The following is a 20,371-nucleotide window of genomic DNA, read 5'->3' on the forward strand; positions in this document are numbered from 1 at the left end:
TTTTCTGATTTCTCTCTCCTATTCCTTTTATTTGCAATAACTGAACATATTTGCTATTAGGAATTAAGAACATCCTCCACATGACAACTAGCTAGAAATGATTGCAAATACTGTAGTCAAGTCAAAGTGAACTTATTACTCTATTACATAGTAGCATTAATGTACAGATTCAAACCACTATCAGAGAGATGGTTACCTTTTTAAATTCAAGACTTCTTAAATTAGTGAAAATGAAGCGTGTAGTTTTGACTAAACATGACCTTCACGACTGGCACATTCAGAAAAAACTGTTGTTTTCTCCTAGGTTATGGGGATACTCCCAATAGAAGTGAATTAACTTCAATTTCTGATAGATCATGTGCTTTTATTACAAGGTATTCTGGGCATACAGTGAACAGCAAAGCAATCTTTTGTAAGTAAAATTAATATTCACAAAATGAAATGTCAACATTTTTCCTCATTATTGTTTTCAGTGAGTAGAAAAAAAGTTGTAAATTGAATTGTATAAAAAAAAAATGTTAGGTACACATGAAAAATAAAGTTACATGCATGTCCTCAATTGAAAAATTTGAGAAATGGGGGTTGTCGATGGGAGCAGTCAGAACGAGTATGAGCGACCACAATATAGCCTGAAAAATTTTTCTGCTGCTTAGGGTCCAGATGTCCTTGTTTGGATATATTCGGTTTTAGGTTCTTTCCTGAATGTTCCAATACTCGGATATTAGTACCTTGGCTAGAATTTCACATTGCAACCACAAGAAAGATAATACAAATAAGATTGTGTTTTCTTGAATGACGTATAACTCATACAGGGGTTTCCTCAAGTTCCTTCCTCTTCTGTTTACCAAGTAACACAGATTCTTTGAATAATCTCATGAAGAGTTCTACAGCTACTGGTGTGTCATCGTTTCCTGGAATAGGATAAGTGATGAGGTTCGGGTTACAATTTGAGTCCACCACCGCTATTGTGGGGATGTTCATTTTAGCTGCATCTATGACCGCTTGGTGTTGACTGAAAACATCATTGAGGGTGTTGAGGAAAATGATAAGGTCCGGGAGGCGTGTACCTGGTCCCATCTGGATCTGAGCGTTAGTGAAGCATCCTTTCTGCCAGTGTCGAGTGTGGGCGTACTCCCCACATGCTCGGGCCATTTCCTCAACCGCATGAGCAAACTGGGGCACTCGGTTCACAAACAAGATGATGCCATTACGATAGGCAATGTTTGCAGTAAAATTGAGGGCGCTATTTAAGAGTGGCGTTGTCTGGTCAAGATCCATAATGCATTGCTCTCGTCGTGTTCCAATCATGTATTTCTTCATACGCTGGTCCAAGAGACCTTCTTTGTGGCCCAAGTGAACTCGCGATTCAAAGAGTTCTGTCCTGGTGAAAAGTTTGCTGACACCAAAGAAGTCATCATGGTTCAAGGACTCATCAACCGTATCTCTCCTTGTTTCTCCTGGTTGATATGGTAAGACAAGGATACAAGTCGCATGTCAGTCAAAGGTGTCAAACATTCAAATATAAGTACAATGTGGATTCAAACATCGATCATTAAAGATAAAGTTGAGTTCTGGTCATGCGATTGCATATTGAAAGAAACGGTGTGGAATCGATCATAAAAGGTTGATCATCTAGCAAAGAAGTATTGGTGTGTACTGCAAGGTTCTGGAATCATCAAAATGATAAGAAATTTGGCCCAGTCTTGGTAAAGTTACAAGCACTGCATGTACACAGAAATATGTATATGGGACTACACAAACATGTGGCATAAAAATCTGTCCTGATTTGTAGCTGTTACATGCCATATTTAGAATAGTAAGGCATTTGAAGAGCCATGCTTTTTAGGGAAATTTTTTTTTTCTCTGACATCCTTCCACACTTGCATAATAACAATGATAACGCTCACTAATTATTTTTCACCTCCGATCTTCCCAGAACTCAACCTTCTCTTTAAGTAGGTATTTGAACTTTGACACTACAGAAATGGTGAAATCTTTTTCCTTAATATCATTTTTGACAATTAATCTGGTCAGGATGTAGATAAATCTCTGACTACGGTAGGGCAAAATGTGTTTCTCAACTATTGACAATAAATAATTGAAGATATTTCTTCAACATCAAGCATCACACGTCATAGGAACCCCTTAGAATGATTAATAAAGTAATGCAAATTTTACTACACACTTCTTGTGACACACACTGTTTTCCACCTTTACCCACATAAAACAGTGTAAATTTGAACAAAATTTCATCCAAACATATATTTGGTTTCCATTTTCCAATTTTATTGAAATGACTGAAATGCACAAAATGAATCCAAAAAAAGAATGGTGCAATGCAATGATGCAAATGATGCTGTTGCACATCCAAACTACCAGTATAAGAAAAACAAGACAAATGCAACTGCATCTCTTATACTCCTCTGCCCTAAATTCAGTCTAAGAAACGGATGGAATTGTTTGTGACATACATGTATCACAATGAAAACGAAAGCCTATAGTCAAATGTAAACTAACAACTATGATCTTGACCTACTAGCCCCAAAATGTAATTGGATCACCTTCCTATGGTAATAGTGTCGCTATGTTTGAAGCTCGTACTTCAAGAAGTTCTTTACATGGAACCTCTAATAAAATAAAAAAAAGAGACCTCTTTGACTATTGACCTACTTACCAGAAATACAATCAGATTGTCTTCCATTGATGATACATACTATCAACAAGTTTGAAGTTTATATCTCTAGTGGTTCTTGAGATATCGCAATAGCAAGGCTAAAACCTGTAATTTAAGAAATTGACCTATGGACCTTTGATCTATTTGACCCAAAACCTGATCAAATAGTTTTCCTATGGTGATACATACTATCATCAAGTTTGAAGTTTACATCTTGAGTGCTTCTTGAGATATCCTATAAACAAGAAAGTGGGACGGACCTACGGATATACGGAAAACCTAAAAAACATGATACCTTTAGCACCACCTTCGTTGGGCCGAGGCATTAATATAATAAAAAATTAAAATGACAAAATGAATGAACTTTTCAATTTACCTTCCAGTGAACTTTCAGGGGTCACTTCTTGGGGTTGGGCATGTGAACACAATTGGACTACTCTTATATCAGGCCATGAGAGCTTCATTTGTTTCTGCTGCCAGATCAAAGCTGTATGTGAAGAAATAATGAAAGAATGAAATAGAATTATAATTCCAAACATAAAATAAAATTGAAATGAAACGAGATTACCACCTTCTTATGAACCTGTTTCACTGATAGCAGCATCAATATTGACCCTACACTCTAATGGAATCTCAACACTTTTAAATCATCATTGTGTTAAGCTCACCACATTACATTACATACTGACATCTAATAAAACATATCTCGCTAAAAGCTGATGTTGAAAAACGACATTCCAGATTCATTATCTACGTCCGTATCATCTACAGTCAAACTCTTTGCAGACGACACTAAGCTGCACTCTCCTGTGAACTCACTAGAAGATAGTGCTGCATTACAACATGATCTAGATCTCCTTGCAAACTGGACGGACAAGTGGCAACTCCCCGTAAATGAGTCAAAGACAAATGTGATGCATCTTGGGAAGTCTAACCCTAATGTCAACTATAACCTCAACTCGTCAATTTTGACATCTGTGGTTCTAGAGGCTGATCTGGGAGTATCCTTCGACAACAGCTTGAAGTTTTTAGCGCATGTAGACAGAGTTGCATCCACCGCGAACAGGAAGCTTGGCCTGATTCGCCGCACCTTTTAATTCTTGGATGAATCGGGCCTTGTACACCTCTACAAGTCTTTAATAAGGCCATCCTTAGAATACTGCTCCAGTGTGTGGCATCCTATTCTCAAGAGAGACCATCTAAAGCTGGAGAGAGTGCAATGCAGGATGACTAAACTTCTTCTGTCTATTTGAATATTCTGACCGGCTTAGACATTTGAAATTACCCACACTTGCATACCGTCGTCAGAGAGCGGATATGATACAAACATATAGACTTTTCCAAGGGATTGACCACAGTGACCCCAACCAATTCTTTCAAAGACCTTTGAATGACAACACGTGGCCACAGCTTCAATCTATCGAAAGTTAGAGCCTTCACTTCTATCCGAATGGGATCGTTTTCACAACGAGTCGTCAATTTATGGAATGCGCTTCCAGCTTATGTAATTGATAGCCCATCTGTAAACTCATTCAAATCCAACCTAGAAAAAGCATGGAGAGCTAAATATGACATGTACAACCCTAAAGAAATGTTTCCTTGCTATTGCATTGTCCGAAGCTCCGACGTAGACGCAATCCCCAGTACATACAGACATTAATCCTGCTGCAGAGGGGAATATAAGTAATCATACTTGAAGCCCAACATCAAGGTAAATCAAGGTAAATCAAAAACAAATCTCTGAAAAAAGAGGAAATCTACTGTCATTCCTGTATACCTGTTATCGCTTTAATAATTAAAGCTAATCTTGAACTCCGGTAATTGAATCTGTCAAGAGAATATGGCTATAATTTTTTCTGGATTATTCATCCTGCAGTAGATCGATTGTTTGAACCAGTAAAATAAAAATAAACTCACAAAAACTTGCTTGAAATTAACTTTAATAAAATTGACAACTCTCATTTGCACAGTATAGCAATATGTGTTAAGAACATGGTGTCAGGCCTACTTACTGTACCTTGATTCCTTGTCTTTCTATGCTCTTTACTCAGCCCCTATACATTTTCTATCAAAATCGTTTGGCACATGTCATTTATTTCTAATCTTGAACATTCAGTGCAAGTTTTGTTGGTTTCTGTGAGAATTTATTTTCTTATATTACCAGAACTCTAATATAAGTCCACTCCAAAAATAATTTGCTTTGAATAGATGCAGAAAAACAAGAGAAACATAGCACACAAAAATTGAGTAAAATCGTAACTAATAAGGAAGTTATTAATTTTTTAAGTAGTATGAAAAACTATGGAACTTACAAAATAACTACACAAATTTCCAATTTGGTTATAATCCTACCAGGTAGGTACTTATTCCCTGTACCCATTTGTCTCACCTAGGTCAAGTGTGGCACATGTAGATTATTTAATGTCTTGCCAAAGAACATTAAGTCGTGATTAGTGACGCAGCAGGACTCGAACCACAGACCTTGTGATCCACAGTCCGGTGACACCTCTAATTTTACAAAAATTTAAAGTGACAGTTAGACTACTACTTTTACTAGTTTTTTTGTTTGTAATATTAAGAAATGCAGGAAGGAGTCACGCTTTACAGTACAGAACATGTTAAAAAACGGAAGTCAAATGTTATGACTCGCCAAAGGCGAAGACCGAGCAAGTTACGGTAGTACTACTAGAACTGTAGTAGTCTAGGTCTTCCACCATTTTTTTACTTTTTAAATAAAATTTATTTTATCTTTACTCATTTTAGCGCTAATGCCATGCCATGGCTAATGCGTGTATGAGGTCGATACCTATAACGGTTAGACCTCTTGAATTGCAGGAGTGATCAATGAACACCAGCACCCAGCAGAAACTTAGTCTTACTTAATTTATTAAGTAGGGCCCTGCATCGTACACATCCAGATCTAGACCGAATTTACCTTTACCTTTACCGCAAATACTGGAAGAATGCTGAGACAGCAGTCGAGCTTCCAGGTCTATCTTCTTGGTCTATCTTCTTGTACTCATACTCTTTAATAATAATTCTCATTATATGCAAGGGAGGCAGAGGGGCAAGAGGTTGCATCTTGACTGGACAATGTACCATGCAGGCGCGTACGCAGGATTTTTTCAAGGGGGGGGGTTTTAACATTTATAAATCGGTCCGAAAATTTCGCAACGACTCAGCCAGCCGCTGAATAAGCGGGGGGGGGGGGGGGGGTAAGAGGACACATTTTTTTTTTTTTTCGGTCCCAAAAAAATCGCAACGACTCAGCCGACCGCTGAATAAGCGGGGGGGGGGGTAAGAGGACACTTTTTTTTTTTTTTTTTGGTCTCGAAATTTGGAAATTTGACATTTTGCTCCGTTGGGGGGGTAAGGTCACCTTTTTTAGGTCGGCCATGGGAATAATTTTTTTTTTTTTTTTTTTTTTTTAATAATTAAAAAAAAAAAAAAAAAAAAAAAAAAAAAAAAAAATCCAAAAGGGGGGGGGGGGGGGGGGGGGGTTTTAGGTTTTTTTTAGGGGGTTTACACACACAAAATGTCCAAAGGGGGGGTTTAACCCCCCAAACCCCCCCCCTGCGTACGCGCCTGGTACCATGTACAATGTCCCAGGAGCAAAGAAATTGAAAAAATCAGTTCGAGTATTGAGAGATATGACACTGTTCCTTCCAGCAACGATCAAGCCTGGTTTTGAAGGCGTCTATGGTGGGAGCCTGAACTACTACTTCAGGCAGAGAGTTCCAGTCGCCAATCACTCTGTGACTAAATGTGTTCTTCCTTACATTTGTCCTACACCTCGGCTTTGAAAGCTTGAGACTATGCCCTCTTGTTGGTGTGTCTGCTAGTTGGAAGAAGTGGTCAGGGTTGAGTCTGTCATGCTCATAAATGATCTTGTACACCTGAATCATGTCTCCTCTCCTTCTCCTGTACTCAAGGGATGGCAAGTTTAGGTATTTAAGTCTCTCTATGTAAGGTAGATGCAGCGAAACGTGTATGTCAAGCGTTGTGGCGTGCGCCTGTAATCCAGCTAAAAAGTGGAAGTTACAAACTGATTCAGCCGAGGTCGCAGGTTCGAAACTGAGTCACGTCTTTCGGATGGTGACGTTTAAAGGTCGGTCCCAGACGTAAATAATCATATCTGATTGATACACGTCTGTAAAAACCCAATACACACACACACACACGTAGGTGTTTCATTGTGGAGATCATCTTTGTTGCTCTCTTCTGTACTCTCTCCACAGCTTTTGCGTCTGAAATGTACCTTGGCGACCAGATTACATTTCCATACTCAAGGAGGGGGCGCACTAGTCCCTTAAACAGCTTGAGAATGGTGGATGTGTCATGACACTGAAAGACACGTCTGATGCTGATCAGGACCCTGTTGGCCTTGTTGATGGCATACGACACATGGCTGTGGAACTTCAGTTTGTCATCAACAAGTAACCCCAGATCATTTGTCTCTTCAACTGTACTCAGGGCTGAACTCCCGATTGTGTAGCGCTCCTGACAGTCTCCAGATCCAAGATGTAAAACACAGCATTTTCTTGCGTTAAACTGGAGTTGCCACTTTGAGGACCAGTCTGTCAATGAGCACAGGTCAGCTTGGAGAAGTTTGCGTTGGTCAGGAGTAGAGACGCATGAGAAAGCCTTGGTGTCATCTGCGTAAATTCTTACAGTGGAGTCCAACACCTCAGGGAGATCATTGATGTAGAGAACAAACAGTGTTGGGCCGAGTACGCTGCCCTGGGGCACCCCGCTCTTCACGTTGCACCACTGAGATCTGGCATTATTTACCACCACCCTCTGTGTTCGGCCATGAAGGAAATCAGCAATCCATGTTTTGAAGTTCCCTTGGATCTTGTAAGCATCAAGTTTTGACAACAGCCGTTGGTGGGGCACGCTGTCAAATGCCTTTTGAAAGTCTAAGTAGACAACATCAACCTTTTCTCCTTGATCTAGCCAGGTAGTCCATTCCTCAAGAGTGTGGAGCAGTTGTGTAACACATGATCTACCTGGGACAAATCCATGCTGAGAATCACTGAAAAGATCATGTGACATCAAATGTTCAACCACCTTATCTCTGATGAGAGATTCCATGATCTTACAGTAGGTATGTGACTATCGCGCACATTGGCTTGGTTTCAGCGCACCCGGCAGCGGTTTCACGCCCAATACGAGTTACTCTGCAGGGTTCCTCTTTGATTGCGTGTGGAAACGGCGGTTTCTCGCCAGCTTTGGCTTGCTTGTCTGATGACATCATTGGAAAAATTTCCTTTCGCCTCGACTTCTAATTTTCAGAAACGGACATGTGAAAGTGCATTTTTGTTCAAGTCAAAGTTCAATGTCATATTTACCATCGTAATCTTCCCTGAAGATAAGTTTTAATAGTTCTAAAACTAATTTAATTTGTTTATTTATACATTTTTCTTGTTACTTGATGAATATAAATCAAATCGGAACATACAATCATTGTTTTTTTACTTCCTCAAAATTGATTGTCAGGAAATTACGGAAATTTGTCTGTCTTTTTGTGGCAGTGAGTTCATTAACAACTAATTAGCTAATTAATTTGCTAATTGCTAATTACTAATTAATTATAGAAGGGTCTATAGTACATCAAATAATACAATATTGGTTTTCTTCCCCTATCACATGTTCTTTCCTTAAGGTTTCATCTAGAAAAATGAATAATTTTTACATTTTTGATAAGACCATCCTTTATATTGGTCATGGTCGGTCACAGATTTTGAGAGGTCTCAATGGTAAAACAATGGCGATAATTAAATCAGATTTTTAATCTTAAAAAAATCATAACTCGCTAAATATTTGTCCTAGAGCTATGGTTTATATACCATTTTAAATGGTTTTTCAAGCCCTTTCCAATGATATAAGATACAATGTAATCCCACAATTTTTATTTTTTTAGTCACATACTGACATAGGTCTACCTACTTACAGGGGACTGATGTCAGGCTTATTGGGCGGTAATTGTTAGCATCCAACTTGCTCCCCTTCTTGTGCACAGGAACAACGTGGCTAATTTTCCATGCTGAGGGAAGCTTGCCCTCTTGAAATGACTTGGTAAAGATGATGGCCAATGGAATACACACTGATGCTGCGGTTTCATGTAAAACACAGGGATGGATACCATCCGGTCCAGCACTTTTGAACTTGGAAAGCAAACTAAGTTTGTTAGCCTCTTATTGGGGTAGGGTCGGCCGGCTCTCTCTAAAGAGAGAGCCGACCCTACCCCAATAAGAGGCTAACGAACGAAAGAGACGGAAAATTCGGTCTAATCCAGATCCAGATCCAGAACCAATGTCAGATTTACAAGTTCAACATAGACCCTACACAATTATAAATACATGGGACCTAGGTGAAATGTTAGCAGGATAAATGAAACATTTCGAGCATTAAATATGAAATTTTCAGCAAATTTTAAATTCTAAGCTTGGTTATAATTTTGTTTTACAATGGATAAATGAACAAAAGCTGCTGAAACTACTTAATCTATTAGAAATACTCACCTCTCCAAATCGAAGAATTTTTCATCATGTACGCTGCCATGTTTAAGAGTGGTAAAAAATAAGATTGCTCCTATTCCTTGAAAAGAACTCTAGTAGCGCGCATAAAGAGAAGTCAACCTTTCCTGCGTTACGTGGATTCATAAATCTGAGAACAATCTTTTACGCCCACGTTCGTCCACGGCCACTCGCGCGAAATTTACATTGTAGATCTAGATGAGCTGAGCTATGCTGTTCAGGTTGTTAAAATTGAGGAATTTGGAAGCATTTACTGTTTCAGCAAGGTTCTGCCATCAGTTGCAGAGAAAAAAAGGTATTTCCTCTGAACTAAATACATTGAAGAAGGCTGCGTGTGCAAAAGGTAAGAAATTAGAGCGGAGATGGAGAGTGAAGAATTTTTTAAAGTTTTGTTTTTACTTTTTATTTTAGTTTTAGATTTTACTAACACTTTCTCTCACTTTTCAGCTAGCTCTCCCATGGATGGGAGAGCTAAAAGTTAAAAAAATGAAGGTAGCCGGGTCCAGAGTGTGTGTGTGATTGGGTTTTTACAGACGTGTATCAAATCAGATATGATTATTTACGTCTGGGGACCGACTTTTAACGTCACCATCCGAAAGACGCGACTCGGGTTTCGAACCTGCGTCCGGGTCCTCGGCTGAATCAGTTTGCAACTTCCAATGTTAGCTGGATTACAGGCGCACGCCACAACGCCTAGTTAGACTCGAGGCCTCTACTCTCTAGAGTAGACTCTGATCTACTCTCTAGCCATGCTAATTGCTATATATCTGCACATTTATAGATCTAGACTTAACCATGTTAAAGGTAGATACAAAGTTTTGGTATGGCCACTCATGGGGTCATGAATTTGGTTCAAATGAACATATTGGAAGCATTGCGATCCTACAATATTCAGTGATCATTGTCGCAGTTGAAATCGAGTCTTAAGTTATGAAATTTTAAATAATAAACTCTTTATGTTGTATAGCTCCCTCTCAAGGTCAAGATATTAATTAAGCCATAAAACAATTTTTCTTGATTTAAATTGACCAATTGGCTATTCCTGTTTGGAAATGACATATCACAACTACATATTCTGAGATTTTCATGGTCGCAGCTACCATTGTATGGCCGTAAGCGCTATTTGAAATTTATCAACATTTACCGGAAGCACCGGTCAATTTTTATATTCAATTTTTCTCAAAAGTAAAAATGTTTCAGGGGCTAAATTTTTTAGTGGTTATAATACATCCACAGGGGCATCCAAATATATCAAAATTGTAAAGAATTACTATGCTGTCTATTTTCAAAATTTCCCTAAACTTTGATTATCTTTAACACTAGGCTACAGTAGTACTACAGCTATTTAAAGTATTTTGTATGGATGCACTATAGAGGCCTTTTTGGCGCTGAAAAATTTGAATTTTGATCAACTTTTTAATTATATAAGAATCAATGATTATGAATATATAATATTCAGAAAACAGTATCAAGTCTTCAAAGTTCATAAAAGATTTTGTGAAATGTCTTGCATGCAATATGATACAAATCATAGGCCTATAACCTGGGCAAAGGAATGGGGAAATCAAGTTTGGAGTGATAAAAAGGGAAATTAATGGATAAAGATATATAAAGCAATGGATAAATAGTGAGGCAACGACGTCACAAACTGATTATCAAATTGGCAATTTGTGTAGTGATTTTTATTGTTCCAAAGCTTTTCATACTTTTTCAAAAATTCACAACTTCCTTATTATCCAATTTTAATCAAACTTTTTTTGATTAGTTTGTCTGATTTTTCTGCTTCTATTGAAAGTAAGTTTTTTTTTTTAAAAGTGGACTTTGGCTTAAAGAGAGTTGGCAATTTAAGAATATAAGATGGTTACTCATGCATGCACAGCTGGATTTACAAAAGTCAAGTATTTGATTAAAAGCATGAGCTGCTCATGATGAATATCATGAACACATTGTACCGGGGTGTTCAAGAATTCTGCAGGATGTTTCCTTGTACGTGCAAAACCTCTTATTACAAACACCTGATCTGGCCTGGTCACGCATGCATGCAAATAAAATAAAATATAATAAGATACATTTTTGGGGTCTGTAAGATATCAAATTAGTTCAGGCTTTATTATTTTTATTGTTTAAAATAAAAATTATGTACTCTTTTTATTATATACTTAGGAAAAGAACCACTCTTAGCATCAAGAAGATTTTCATGCACAACCAATATGGCAGAGAAGGTCACGATGGTGTTGGACTGTGACATTGGCGTTGACGATGCTACAGCCTTAATGATGGCGTTAGGACAACCCAATGTCGATATGTTGGGAATCACGTGTGTTAAAGGAAATATTGATGTGAACCAAGTGGCCATCAACGCTCTTCGAGTTTTGCAAAAGTGTAACAGATTAGATGTGAGTTAGAAAGGTAGCAGTATAGGCATACAAGCAGAGGAGTAACATATGGCCCGTCATTGTGGGTCCACATGCATTGTGAATTAAAGGGATCCGGTAACTTTGTCTGAGATCCTTTTAAAAAATCCTTGATTTAGCTCATGCTGCAATGATAATTATAAACCTGTAGGTCAGTCAGGAACCCCATGACTTTACAGTGATGAAAATAGTGTGTTTGATAGATACTGGTCAGGTAACACATTCCCGCTATAGCTACCACCATTGTGTTCCTCCTACTATTTCAAGTACTCAAGATAAGTGCCCCTTTTCCTTTGTATTAGAAACCTATTAGGTGCCCATTCCACATTTTCTCATAATTACCCCTATTAAAATCTGATAGGTGTCCCTTTTCCCATTCTCATAAATTCCCCTTTTCAGGTACGTAAGGTGCCCCTTTTCACTTCTGATAATGCCCCTTTACCATTCCTATAAGTGCCCATTTTAATCTCTCATTAGAGCCCCTTTTTACTTCTAATAAGTGCCCTCTTTACCTCTGATAATTGCTCCTATTAAAATTCGAGAGGCACCTGTTTAACTTTGACAAGTGCCCCTTTTTCTTTATAATAAGGGCCCCTTTTCCATTCCTGTAAGTGCCCATTTTTATCTCTGGTGAGAGCCCCTTTTCAGGTGCGAGAAGCGCACCTTCTCACCTCTGGTAATTGCCACTTTTATTTTGATACATGCCCCTTTCCTTTCTATTAAATCCCCTTTTTCCTTCTGATAGTTGCCCCTTTTTCCTTTCTCTGTAACGTGTGCCCCTAATTTAACGCTACTAAGAGCAACTGTTCATTTAATTTCTCCAGAGTCCAGAGCTTGCTCGCTTGCATTCATAGTTGATATAATTATGTTACTTATTTAAGATCTGTCTAATCTTTCATGATAAGTTTAAGCTTAAAACCCCATCAGGATTTTTTTCTTCTGCTTTATAAGATGTAATTTTTGTGCACTCCGACTTAAAGATATTTTTTTTTGCTCACTTGCAAATATTCAGACCATCACACACAACTGCAAAGTATGATGCTACATGTAATAAGCAGTATCTTGGACCATGTAAAGAGAGAAACAATAATGTAATCACAATGTAAGGGTATACTAATGTCTAAATTATATTTTCACTTTGTCATCACATTAATCCAATTCAATATACACTGTAGTGAATGGACAATGGATGAGTTCTGAATATGTTGATATCATTATAAACTGAGAAATATTTGCCAAATTTATTTGTGAAATTTATTTGTGAAATAGTGAATTTGAATGATCGTGATTGAAATTATTTGTGTATGTTATGTTTTGCAATAACAGATCCCAGTGTATGTGGGTGCAACAACTTCTATCCTTAGACATGAAATTGATGCCAGGGCAGTGCATGGAGATGATGGTCTTGGAAATATTCCCAACCCTGAGGCCCCTCCCCCGAGCGATATGCTCCAATCAGAACATGCTGTCCAGGCCTTAATCCGTTTGGCCAATGAGCAGCCCCATAAGATCACTCTGGTGGCTATCGGCCCATTGACAAATGTAGCATTGGCTATGAGACTGGATCCAATGTTTACAAGTAAATTGAAAGAAATGGTCATCATGGGTGGCAACATCAAAGGTTAGCTTGCTACTCAATTCTTAACTAAATTGATAGTACATGTATGTAAATTGATGTTATATAAATTGAAGAAACCGCCGGAAAACAAATGTTATGCCTTGTAACTGTGCATGATCAATAAAATTGAACTTGAACTTGAACTTGAATTCGTAGCAGAACCTCCTAACAATCTAAGAGAACTGTGCTATAATAGTTGAGTGAGTTCATTCAGGTGGAAGGTTTAAATCCTTGCTCAATTTATAATCACATGAGGTATTCTAGCTATCTGTCAAGCTGTCTATCTTTACCCAGTAGATTGATGTTTTGTTTGATTTCTTTGTTGCAATGCTCTAGTTGCAAGAGTAAAAGCATAGAATAATTTCCAAATCACGTTGAAATGTGGTATGTGCAATGAAAAACAGTATTGTCTAGCAAGGATCTTTGGAAGATTTGAGCTTTAATTTTGATAATTACACTTCTTTGCTACTATAAAATAACAAAAAGTTTGTTCAGAATTTACTTTACAAATGGATGAGAGGCATTAATTGCAACAGTGTATGGCTATCTTTGTAGGACTATCCGTAATCAAACTTCTTACAAATTCTCCTTCTTTGCAGTTTTTAAATGGCAATTTTTTTTCTTTCTTTTGTCGCTTATTGGCTCTGATTAGTTGGGACTAGGGCATGATTCTGTAGTTAATCATTTGCTCGAGCAAAACTTGCTCTAGTCTAGACCTCATTTGTCAAAGATATGAGATAGGTTTAAAGTTAGGTTTATGAGTGTTTTGTTACAACGTTGATATGAGGAATGTGACGAAGGATGAAGAAAAGAAAAAGAATTCAATTAAGTGTGGTGCAATTGTTGCAGAAGCATACAATTTCTCATCCACTGGAGAGAAAAAGAATGAAAAAAAAAAAAACTATTGAAAAGTGTTGCAGCGATGCACAAAACGTTGTGATCTTTTAGATCCCTTCTTGACCATACAGTGCAAGACAAACAAATATCACTAGCGATATTATTTTTGATACTACATCCGCAATGAGCAAAATATTAAGCATTAAGAAAAAAAATGTCTGTCTTTTTCTGGACTTAGGAAGGGGAACAGGATTCTGGACGGCAGAGTTCAACTTTGGAAGTGACCCTGAAGCAGCTCATATTGTCTTGGAAGAAGCCCAGTGTCCAACCATCCTAGTTCCTCTAGAGACCTGCATGGACCATTCCCTATCGTTGGTGAGTAGAAACCCAGTGTCCAACCATCCTAGTTCCTCTAGAGACCTGCATGGACCATTCACTATCTTTGGTGAGTAGAGACCCAGTGTCCAACCATCCTAGTTCCTCTAGAGACCTGCATGGATCATTACTATCCTTGGTGAGTAGAAACCCAGTGTCCAACCATCCTAGTTCCTCTAGAGACCTGCATGGACCATTCACTATCCTTGGTGAGTAGAAACCCAGTGTCCAACCATCCTAGTTCCTCTAGAGACCTGCATGGACCATTCACTATCTTTGGTGAGTAGAAACCCAGTGTCCAACCATCCTAGTTCCTCTAGAGACCTACATGGATCATTCACTATCCTTGGTGAGTAGAAACCCAGTGTCCAACCATTCTAGTTCCTCTAGAGACCTGCATGGATCATTCACTATCCTTGGTGAGTAGAAACCCAGTGTCCAACCATCCTAGTTCCTCTAGAGACCTGCATGGACCATTCACTATCCTTGGTGAGTAGAGACCCAGTGTCCAACCATTCTAGTTCCTCTAGAGACCTGCATTGACCATTCACTATCCTTGGTGAGTAGAAACCCAGTGTCCAACCATCCTAGTTCCTCTGGAGACCTGCATGGACCATTCACTATCCTTGGTGAGTAGAAACCCAGTGTCCAACCATCCTAGTTCTTCTAGAGACCTGTATGGACCATTCACTATCCTTGGTGAGTAGAAACCCAGTGTCCAACCATCCTAGTTCCTCTAGAGACCTGCATGGATCATTCACTATCCTTGGTGAGTAGAAGCCCAGTGTCCAACCATCCTAGTTCCTCTAGAGACCTGCATGGAACATTCACCCATTCACTATCCTTGGTGAGTAGAGATGGCACTTCATGGTGTTGAGTAGACAGAAATAACCGTCTGATATCGGTAATTTCTTTAATAAAACTGACATTTGTTGACATTCCCCATAATTGGAGGTCTAGTGGAGCCAGACGTAGTCTCAGTGGAACAACCGACGATTAGAGAGACTGAAGCTTTTGGTCTAGGTGTTGAGGTGATATGCAAAGCCCTTTGAAAACATGTCATGATGTTGTTGTTCGTGGAGGCATTTCTTTATATTGTATAACCTTTATACAAATCATAATTATTTTGATAAATAAGTTTTAAACTGTGACTAAAGTATCTTGTTTTCATTCTTTTCTTAAATATAAATATAACCAGGGTATTTTTTCAATTAATTATAAAAGTTGTGCCGGAATTCTACTTCTCATTTTTCTTTGGCAGTTCTTGGATGTATGTAGGAGTATTTTCGAACAAGGTTTCACTTGACTTTATGGTCTGTTTCATTCAAAATGCTGGTGTCTTATGTTGAAGGTGACTGAGATATGATTACTGCGTTTGGGGATGAAGCTGGCTGCATATCCTGCTGTGATTTTGAAACTTGCTTTCCCCTGTATTACACACATTTTGTTTCTAATTCTGGTGAGCCATATTAAATAATCTTGTAGGCCACACTTATCCTGTAGGCCACTTTGCATTGGATAATTTTGTTTGTCTTCATTCGCAGGAATGGTTTGACAAGCTGGCCTTACAGGATTCATCCAGAGCACAGTTCATGCATGCTGTCAACAAACGATCAATCACCCGCTGCAGAGACGTTCAGAAATTAGCAAAGTACATGTGTGCTGATGCATGCGCCATGACGGTTGCTATCAGAAGAGATTCGATGGAGGAGTCTACGCATTCCGTCTGTAAGGTTGAGCTGCAGGGAAAGCTGACCAGAGGCCAGGTGGTCACACATAAGCTCAACACTCCTTGGATACCTGACTTGAAGGGGGTGGACATAGAAGTGGTGACCAAGTTTGACATGAATACCTTCTGCAGGATAATGAATGATGCAATTGCCTAATTTAGCATTAGACTTCAATGTTGTGAGGGTGGTCAACAAACATAAATTCAAACATGTAAAGTTGAAACTTGGAAGGAGTATGAACTGATGTGTGGGAAGAAGGAAGCACAAAGTTTCTCAATGCCAGTGTCAGTGTTCACTATAGCCAATTAAGGGCCCTAGGGTTGTTATAGAATCTGTAGTTTCATACTTTAAGCATGGGGCTGGTGTCCAAACATGTTATTAAAAAATCAAATCTGTAGCTGTAACATATGGAAGTTTAGTACTTAAAAAATTTATGAAAACAGAAATGAGGAATTTGATTAGGGTGAAGGAAAACAAGAATTCAATTAAGTGTGGTGCAATTGTTGCAGGAGCATATACAGAAGTGATGAATTGATTTCTATGGAATTTGAAGTTGATTGTAAAAGTTTTACATTAAGACACTCAGGGAGACAAGAGGTAGTCTTTACAGACATATGGTCTGTAAATACAGGTTCCTAAAAAAAAAAAAAATATATATATATATATATATATATATATATACATACATATATATATATATATATATATATATATATATATATATATATATATATATATACATATATATACCAAATAAAAAGTCCAAAGACTAACAATAATTGGTTTACATTGTATCTTATAAGAATGCATTAAAAACAGTAGATTTAAAAATTCAGTAATAATTTAAAGTACAAAAAAAATATCACAAACAAAAAAAAGGATTGTAAATTATAAAATGGTATATTAATATTTAAAAAAAAGAAAAAGAAAGATAGAGTGAAAAGTGGAAGAGGCGCGAGGGAAAGGATAAAGAGAGGTATAAAATTTGAAAGAGAGAGAGAAGGAAGAAAAGGGGAAAAAAGACGAGAAAGATGAGGGATGAGAGAAGGGAAAAAGAAAAGAGAGTTCAATTTATGACAAAATATGGTAAGCAAATTAACAAGAATTGAGTTGATTCAGCTTAATGAAGCATTGTAAAAGTTAAAATGCACATAATACAGAAATGTCAAATGATACATTAATACAAATGCCATTATAGAGTTGTTATTATACTGTTTAACATTGGTGAATGACCTATACATATTGGTACCTGTTTCAATGAGAAATAGTGTTCAAGTGAAACAAAAAATGTGGTCTTTCTCTTCAGAAGATTGCTATAAAATCAGGTTTGATTGTACAATCAACCATACCTGCTTGATGCTTATCCAAGTAGTGACTTGAATCCAGGCCAGTATTTGCATTTTCTCTATATATTGACATACTATGCGGCTTTGTATTCTTTGGACTTCTTGTATTTTTTTACACTTTATTTTTTATAGATTAGGAAAGCTGCACAACTTGGTTTTCAACTTTTCATAGTTACGTAGTGATAATGTATCCAGAAACACTCGAGAACTGCTCTATTGACATCATCAATCAAGGTGAATAATGTGTAGAGAGAGAGACAGAAATGTACCTCAAACAACACATGTGTGGTTATTGATGTAGTGAACGTATATCAAAAGAAAGATGAGATATGATGCAGTTGTAGCTCTTATTGTGTCTCCCTTTATCAAACTTTTGATTGTCTACATGGTCTTCTTCAGGACTTCCGTATATACCATGTAATTGGCAGGTTTATATACTTTGTCATAGATAAGACCGCAAACCTACTGTTTATACTTTGTCATGTTGTGTTTTCATACAGTTAAGTTACTCAGTTAAGTTTGGAGTGGGTAGTTTGTTGATCCAACATCGCCGACTACAGATGATGATCCAGCTAATTACGCCCACCTGTTGCAATATATTTGATCCGCCCAACCCCACCAAGACTGCGACCTTCGACTTCTCGCATCCCACCAGACCTTGCGTCTTTCCCCCGTTTTGTTCAGAGCTGCTGTAGTGTTTCTACTTTCTGTCTCTCTCTATCTCTCGATCTGTCGATCTCACAACCACACAACTTTCTTCCTCTTTCTCTTTGCTTCCGTTGACATATGAACATCTGACCACAAGTCCTCAGGTTAGGATTAACGCTCCTTCTACTCGTTATCCATATCACCAACCCACCCAAGCCGCCATCATTACATGATACTTGGCTGTGTCGTAAATCTAAAACATGCAGTCTAGCCTTTCGTCTCATGGTCAGATTTGGTAAATGCCTTTATATTGGTATAATAAATGATCAGAACTTTAACTTAATGAACATGTTTTTTTGTTGTGTGTTAATTAGCCAATACTCCTGTCATAAATTCAAGGATAACATGGTTGCACCAGACAATCATTTATACATCCTTGATTATCAAATGTGTATGCAACTGGCATAAAAAAATCCATTCTTTAATTTTTATATGTATAGTACATTGTATTTAATTTGTTTGTTTTGGTTAATACTGTTTATAATGTACAAACGCTTCTATTTCATTAAATGTGAACAAATTTATTATTATGTATTACTATGTATTATTCGTTATGTCTGATTGAGAGGTGCATGAATTAATCAGTGCACGAGCGCAAATACTAGAGAAGGGATACAAAATTACAAATATTATTATCCACTTTGCTTTCCGAATAAGTTGCGAAGGCTCCCCGGGTTATTCTTGGGGGTACACCCCCAACGTAGCACGCCTTTATTAATAGGTTATTTTTTAATGCAGATCTATGCCTTTGTGCAGTGCCTAGTTACAAATTCTTCAATTCACCTGTTGCAAATGTATTTCAAAAGTCAGAATGCACATTGCATATTAGGGCAAGCCTTGTTTGTCCTACATAGCAACAACTAATGTATAATTGTATACAATGCACATTGCACATTTTGACTGTTGCAATACAAAAGACGTTAATAGATTTTTAAAAAAGTAAAAATATTAATAGCTCGTTCCTCAGTAATCTTTTATAAATATGAATACATTTTGAAAATGGCCTGTTAAATTGCTGATACAACAATATGAATATTAATTCTATATATTTTTGGTTCAATAGACTATTTTTATGCCTCCGTTACGAAGTAGCCGGAGGCATTATGTTTTGGGATTTTCCTAGACCCGTAACTTAGGAAGTGTTAGGCACCTTTTTACCTCTGTTAAGTGTCCCTTTTATTTCAAATTGTACCCCTTTTCCTTTGTAAGAAGTGCCCCTTCTCCTTCTCATATGTGCCCTTTAGGAAAATTCTCCTTTAAAATAAGTGCCCCTTTTCCATTTTCATAAGTTCCCCCTCTTCGGGTACAAAAAGTGCCCCCATTTTCACCTCTGATGATTGCTGTTTTTACTTTGACCCTTGCTCCCTTTCTTCTCTTATACGCGTCCTTTTCCCTTCTGATAAGAGCCCCCTTTTCTTGATAACATGAGCCCCTAATTTAAAGCATCTAAGAGCAACCTTTTCTTTAATTTCCCCAAAGTACACTTGCTTTGGTTGTTCGCATTCATAGTTGATATACATGTACATGTCATGTTACTTTTGTGAATAGATTGGGCTTAATATCAAAATCTGATCAGGATTAGTTTTTCGTCCTTAGAAGATGTAATATTCAAATTCAAATTATCTCTGACGAGTAGATACCCCTATTGTTTACAGTAGGGAAGGGGGGGGGGGGGGAGGTAAGTAAAAGTTTGAGCAAATATCGATTAAAATAAATAAGTTGTGAATTTTGCAATCAATCAAACACAATTTGGCAACTCTGACATATCTTGCGAGGTCCCTCCCATTCAAAACTTCAAAAACCTACATTGTCTCAAAAGAAAATTTCAATCATACATTCACCCTAAATATAATAAATGCAAATATGTTTTTTATACAACCCCTGTAAGAAACAAATCTATTTCATCATCAATAACCAAGAAAATGAAAGTTAAGAAATTTCCTGCACAGAACAAATTGGAGAGGAGCTTGCAAATGTTGTTAATTATTATTATTATTATTAAGATACATCACAGTGTTGTCAGTTTGTGTTTCACGGATGACAACTTAATTTCAGGGCGGACTTCCCCTTAAAGGGTTGTCTTCTACTGTCATTTCATTTTATTATTTTTCAACAACTCTTTTACTCAAT

General features: G+C 37.5%; 2 protein-coding genes across 5 annotated transcripts; one reads left to right on the forward strand and one right to left on the reverse strand.

Moving 5' to 3' along the window:
- On the reverse strand, positions 1–9,280 carry LOC575077 (28S ribosomal protein S2, mitochondrial). Its single transcript, XM_030997816.1, has 3 exons — positions 9,199–9,280; positions 3,051–3,161; positions 1–1,457 (listed from the first exon to the last, which is right to left on the reverse strand). The coding sequence occupies exons 1-3, from the start codon at positions 9,236–9,238 to the stop codon at positions 805–807; spliced, it is 804 nt and encodes a 267-aa protein (XP_030853676.1). The 5' UTR covers positions 9,239–9,280; the 3' UTR covers positions 1–804.
- Positions 9,281–9,414: 134 nt separating this feature from the next.
- Positions 9,415–16,838, forward strand: LOC594464 (pyrimidine-specific ribonucleoside hydrolase RihB). 4 transcript variants are annotated; one of them, XR_004066356.1, is made up of 6 exons: positions 9,415–9,556; positions 11,377–11,609; positions 12,954–13,248; positions 14,321–14,419; positions 14,490–14,946; positions 16,002–16,090. XR_004066356.1 is itself a non-coding variant. In XM_030997596.1 (6 exons), the coding sequence occupies exons 1-6, from the start codon at positions 9,424–9,426 to the stop codon at positions 16,341–16,343; spliced, it is 1,140 nt and encodes a 379-aa protein (XP_030853456.1). In that variant the 5' UTR covers positions 9,415–9,423; the 3' UTR covers positions 16,344–16,838. The 4 variants fall into 4 exon arrangements, 3 of the variants coding, with proteins under 3 accessions (XP_030853456.1, XP_030853457.1, XP_798997.3); XM_030997596.1 differs by lacking the exon at positions 14,490–14,946 and adding an exon at positions 15,163–15,226 and having other exon boundaries at positions 14,321–14,393; positions 16,002–16,838; XM_030997597.1 differs by having other exon boundaries at positions 14,490–14,666; positions 16,002–16,119.
- The last annotated feature ends 3,533 nt before the right edge of the window (positions 16,839–20,371 follow it).

Source organism: Strongylocentrotus purpuratus, unplaced genomic scaffold (assembly GCF_000002235.5).
Source record: "Strongylocentrotus purpuratus isolate Spur 01 unplaced genomic scaffold, Spur_5.0 spur5_scaffold_4, whole genome shotgun sequence".
Classification (NCBI taxonomy): domain Eukaryota; kingdom Metazoa; phylum Echinodermata; class Echinoidea; order Camarodonta; family Strongylocentrotidae; genus Strongylocentrotus; species Strongylocentrotus purpuratus.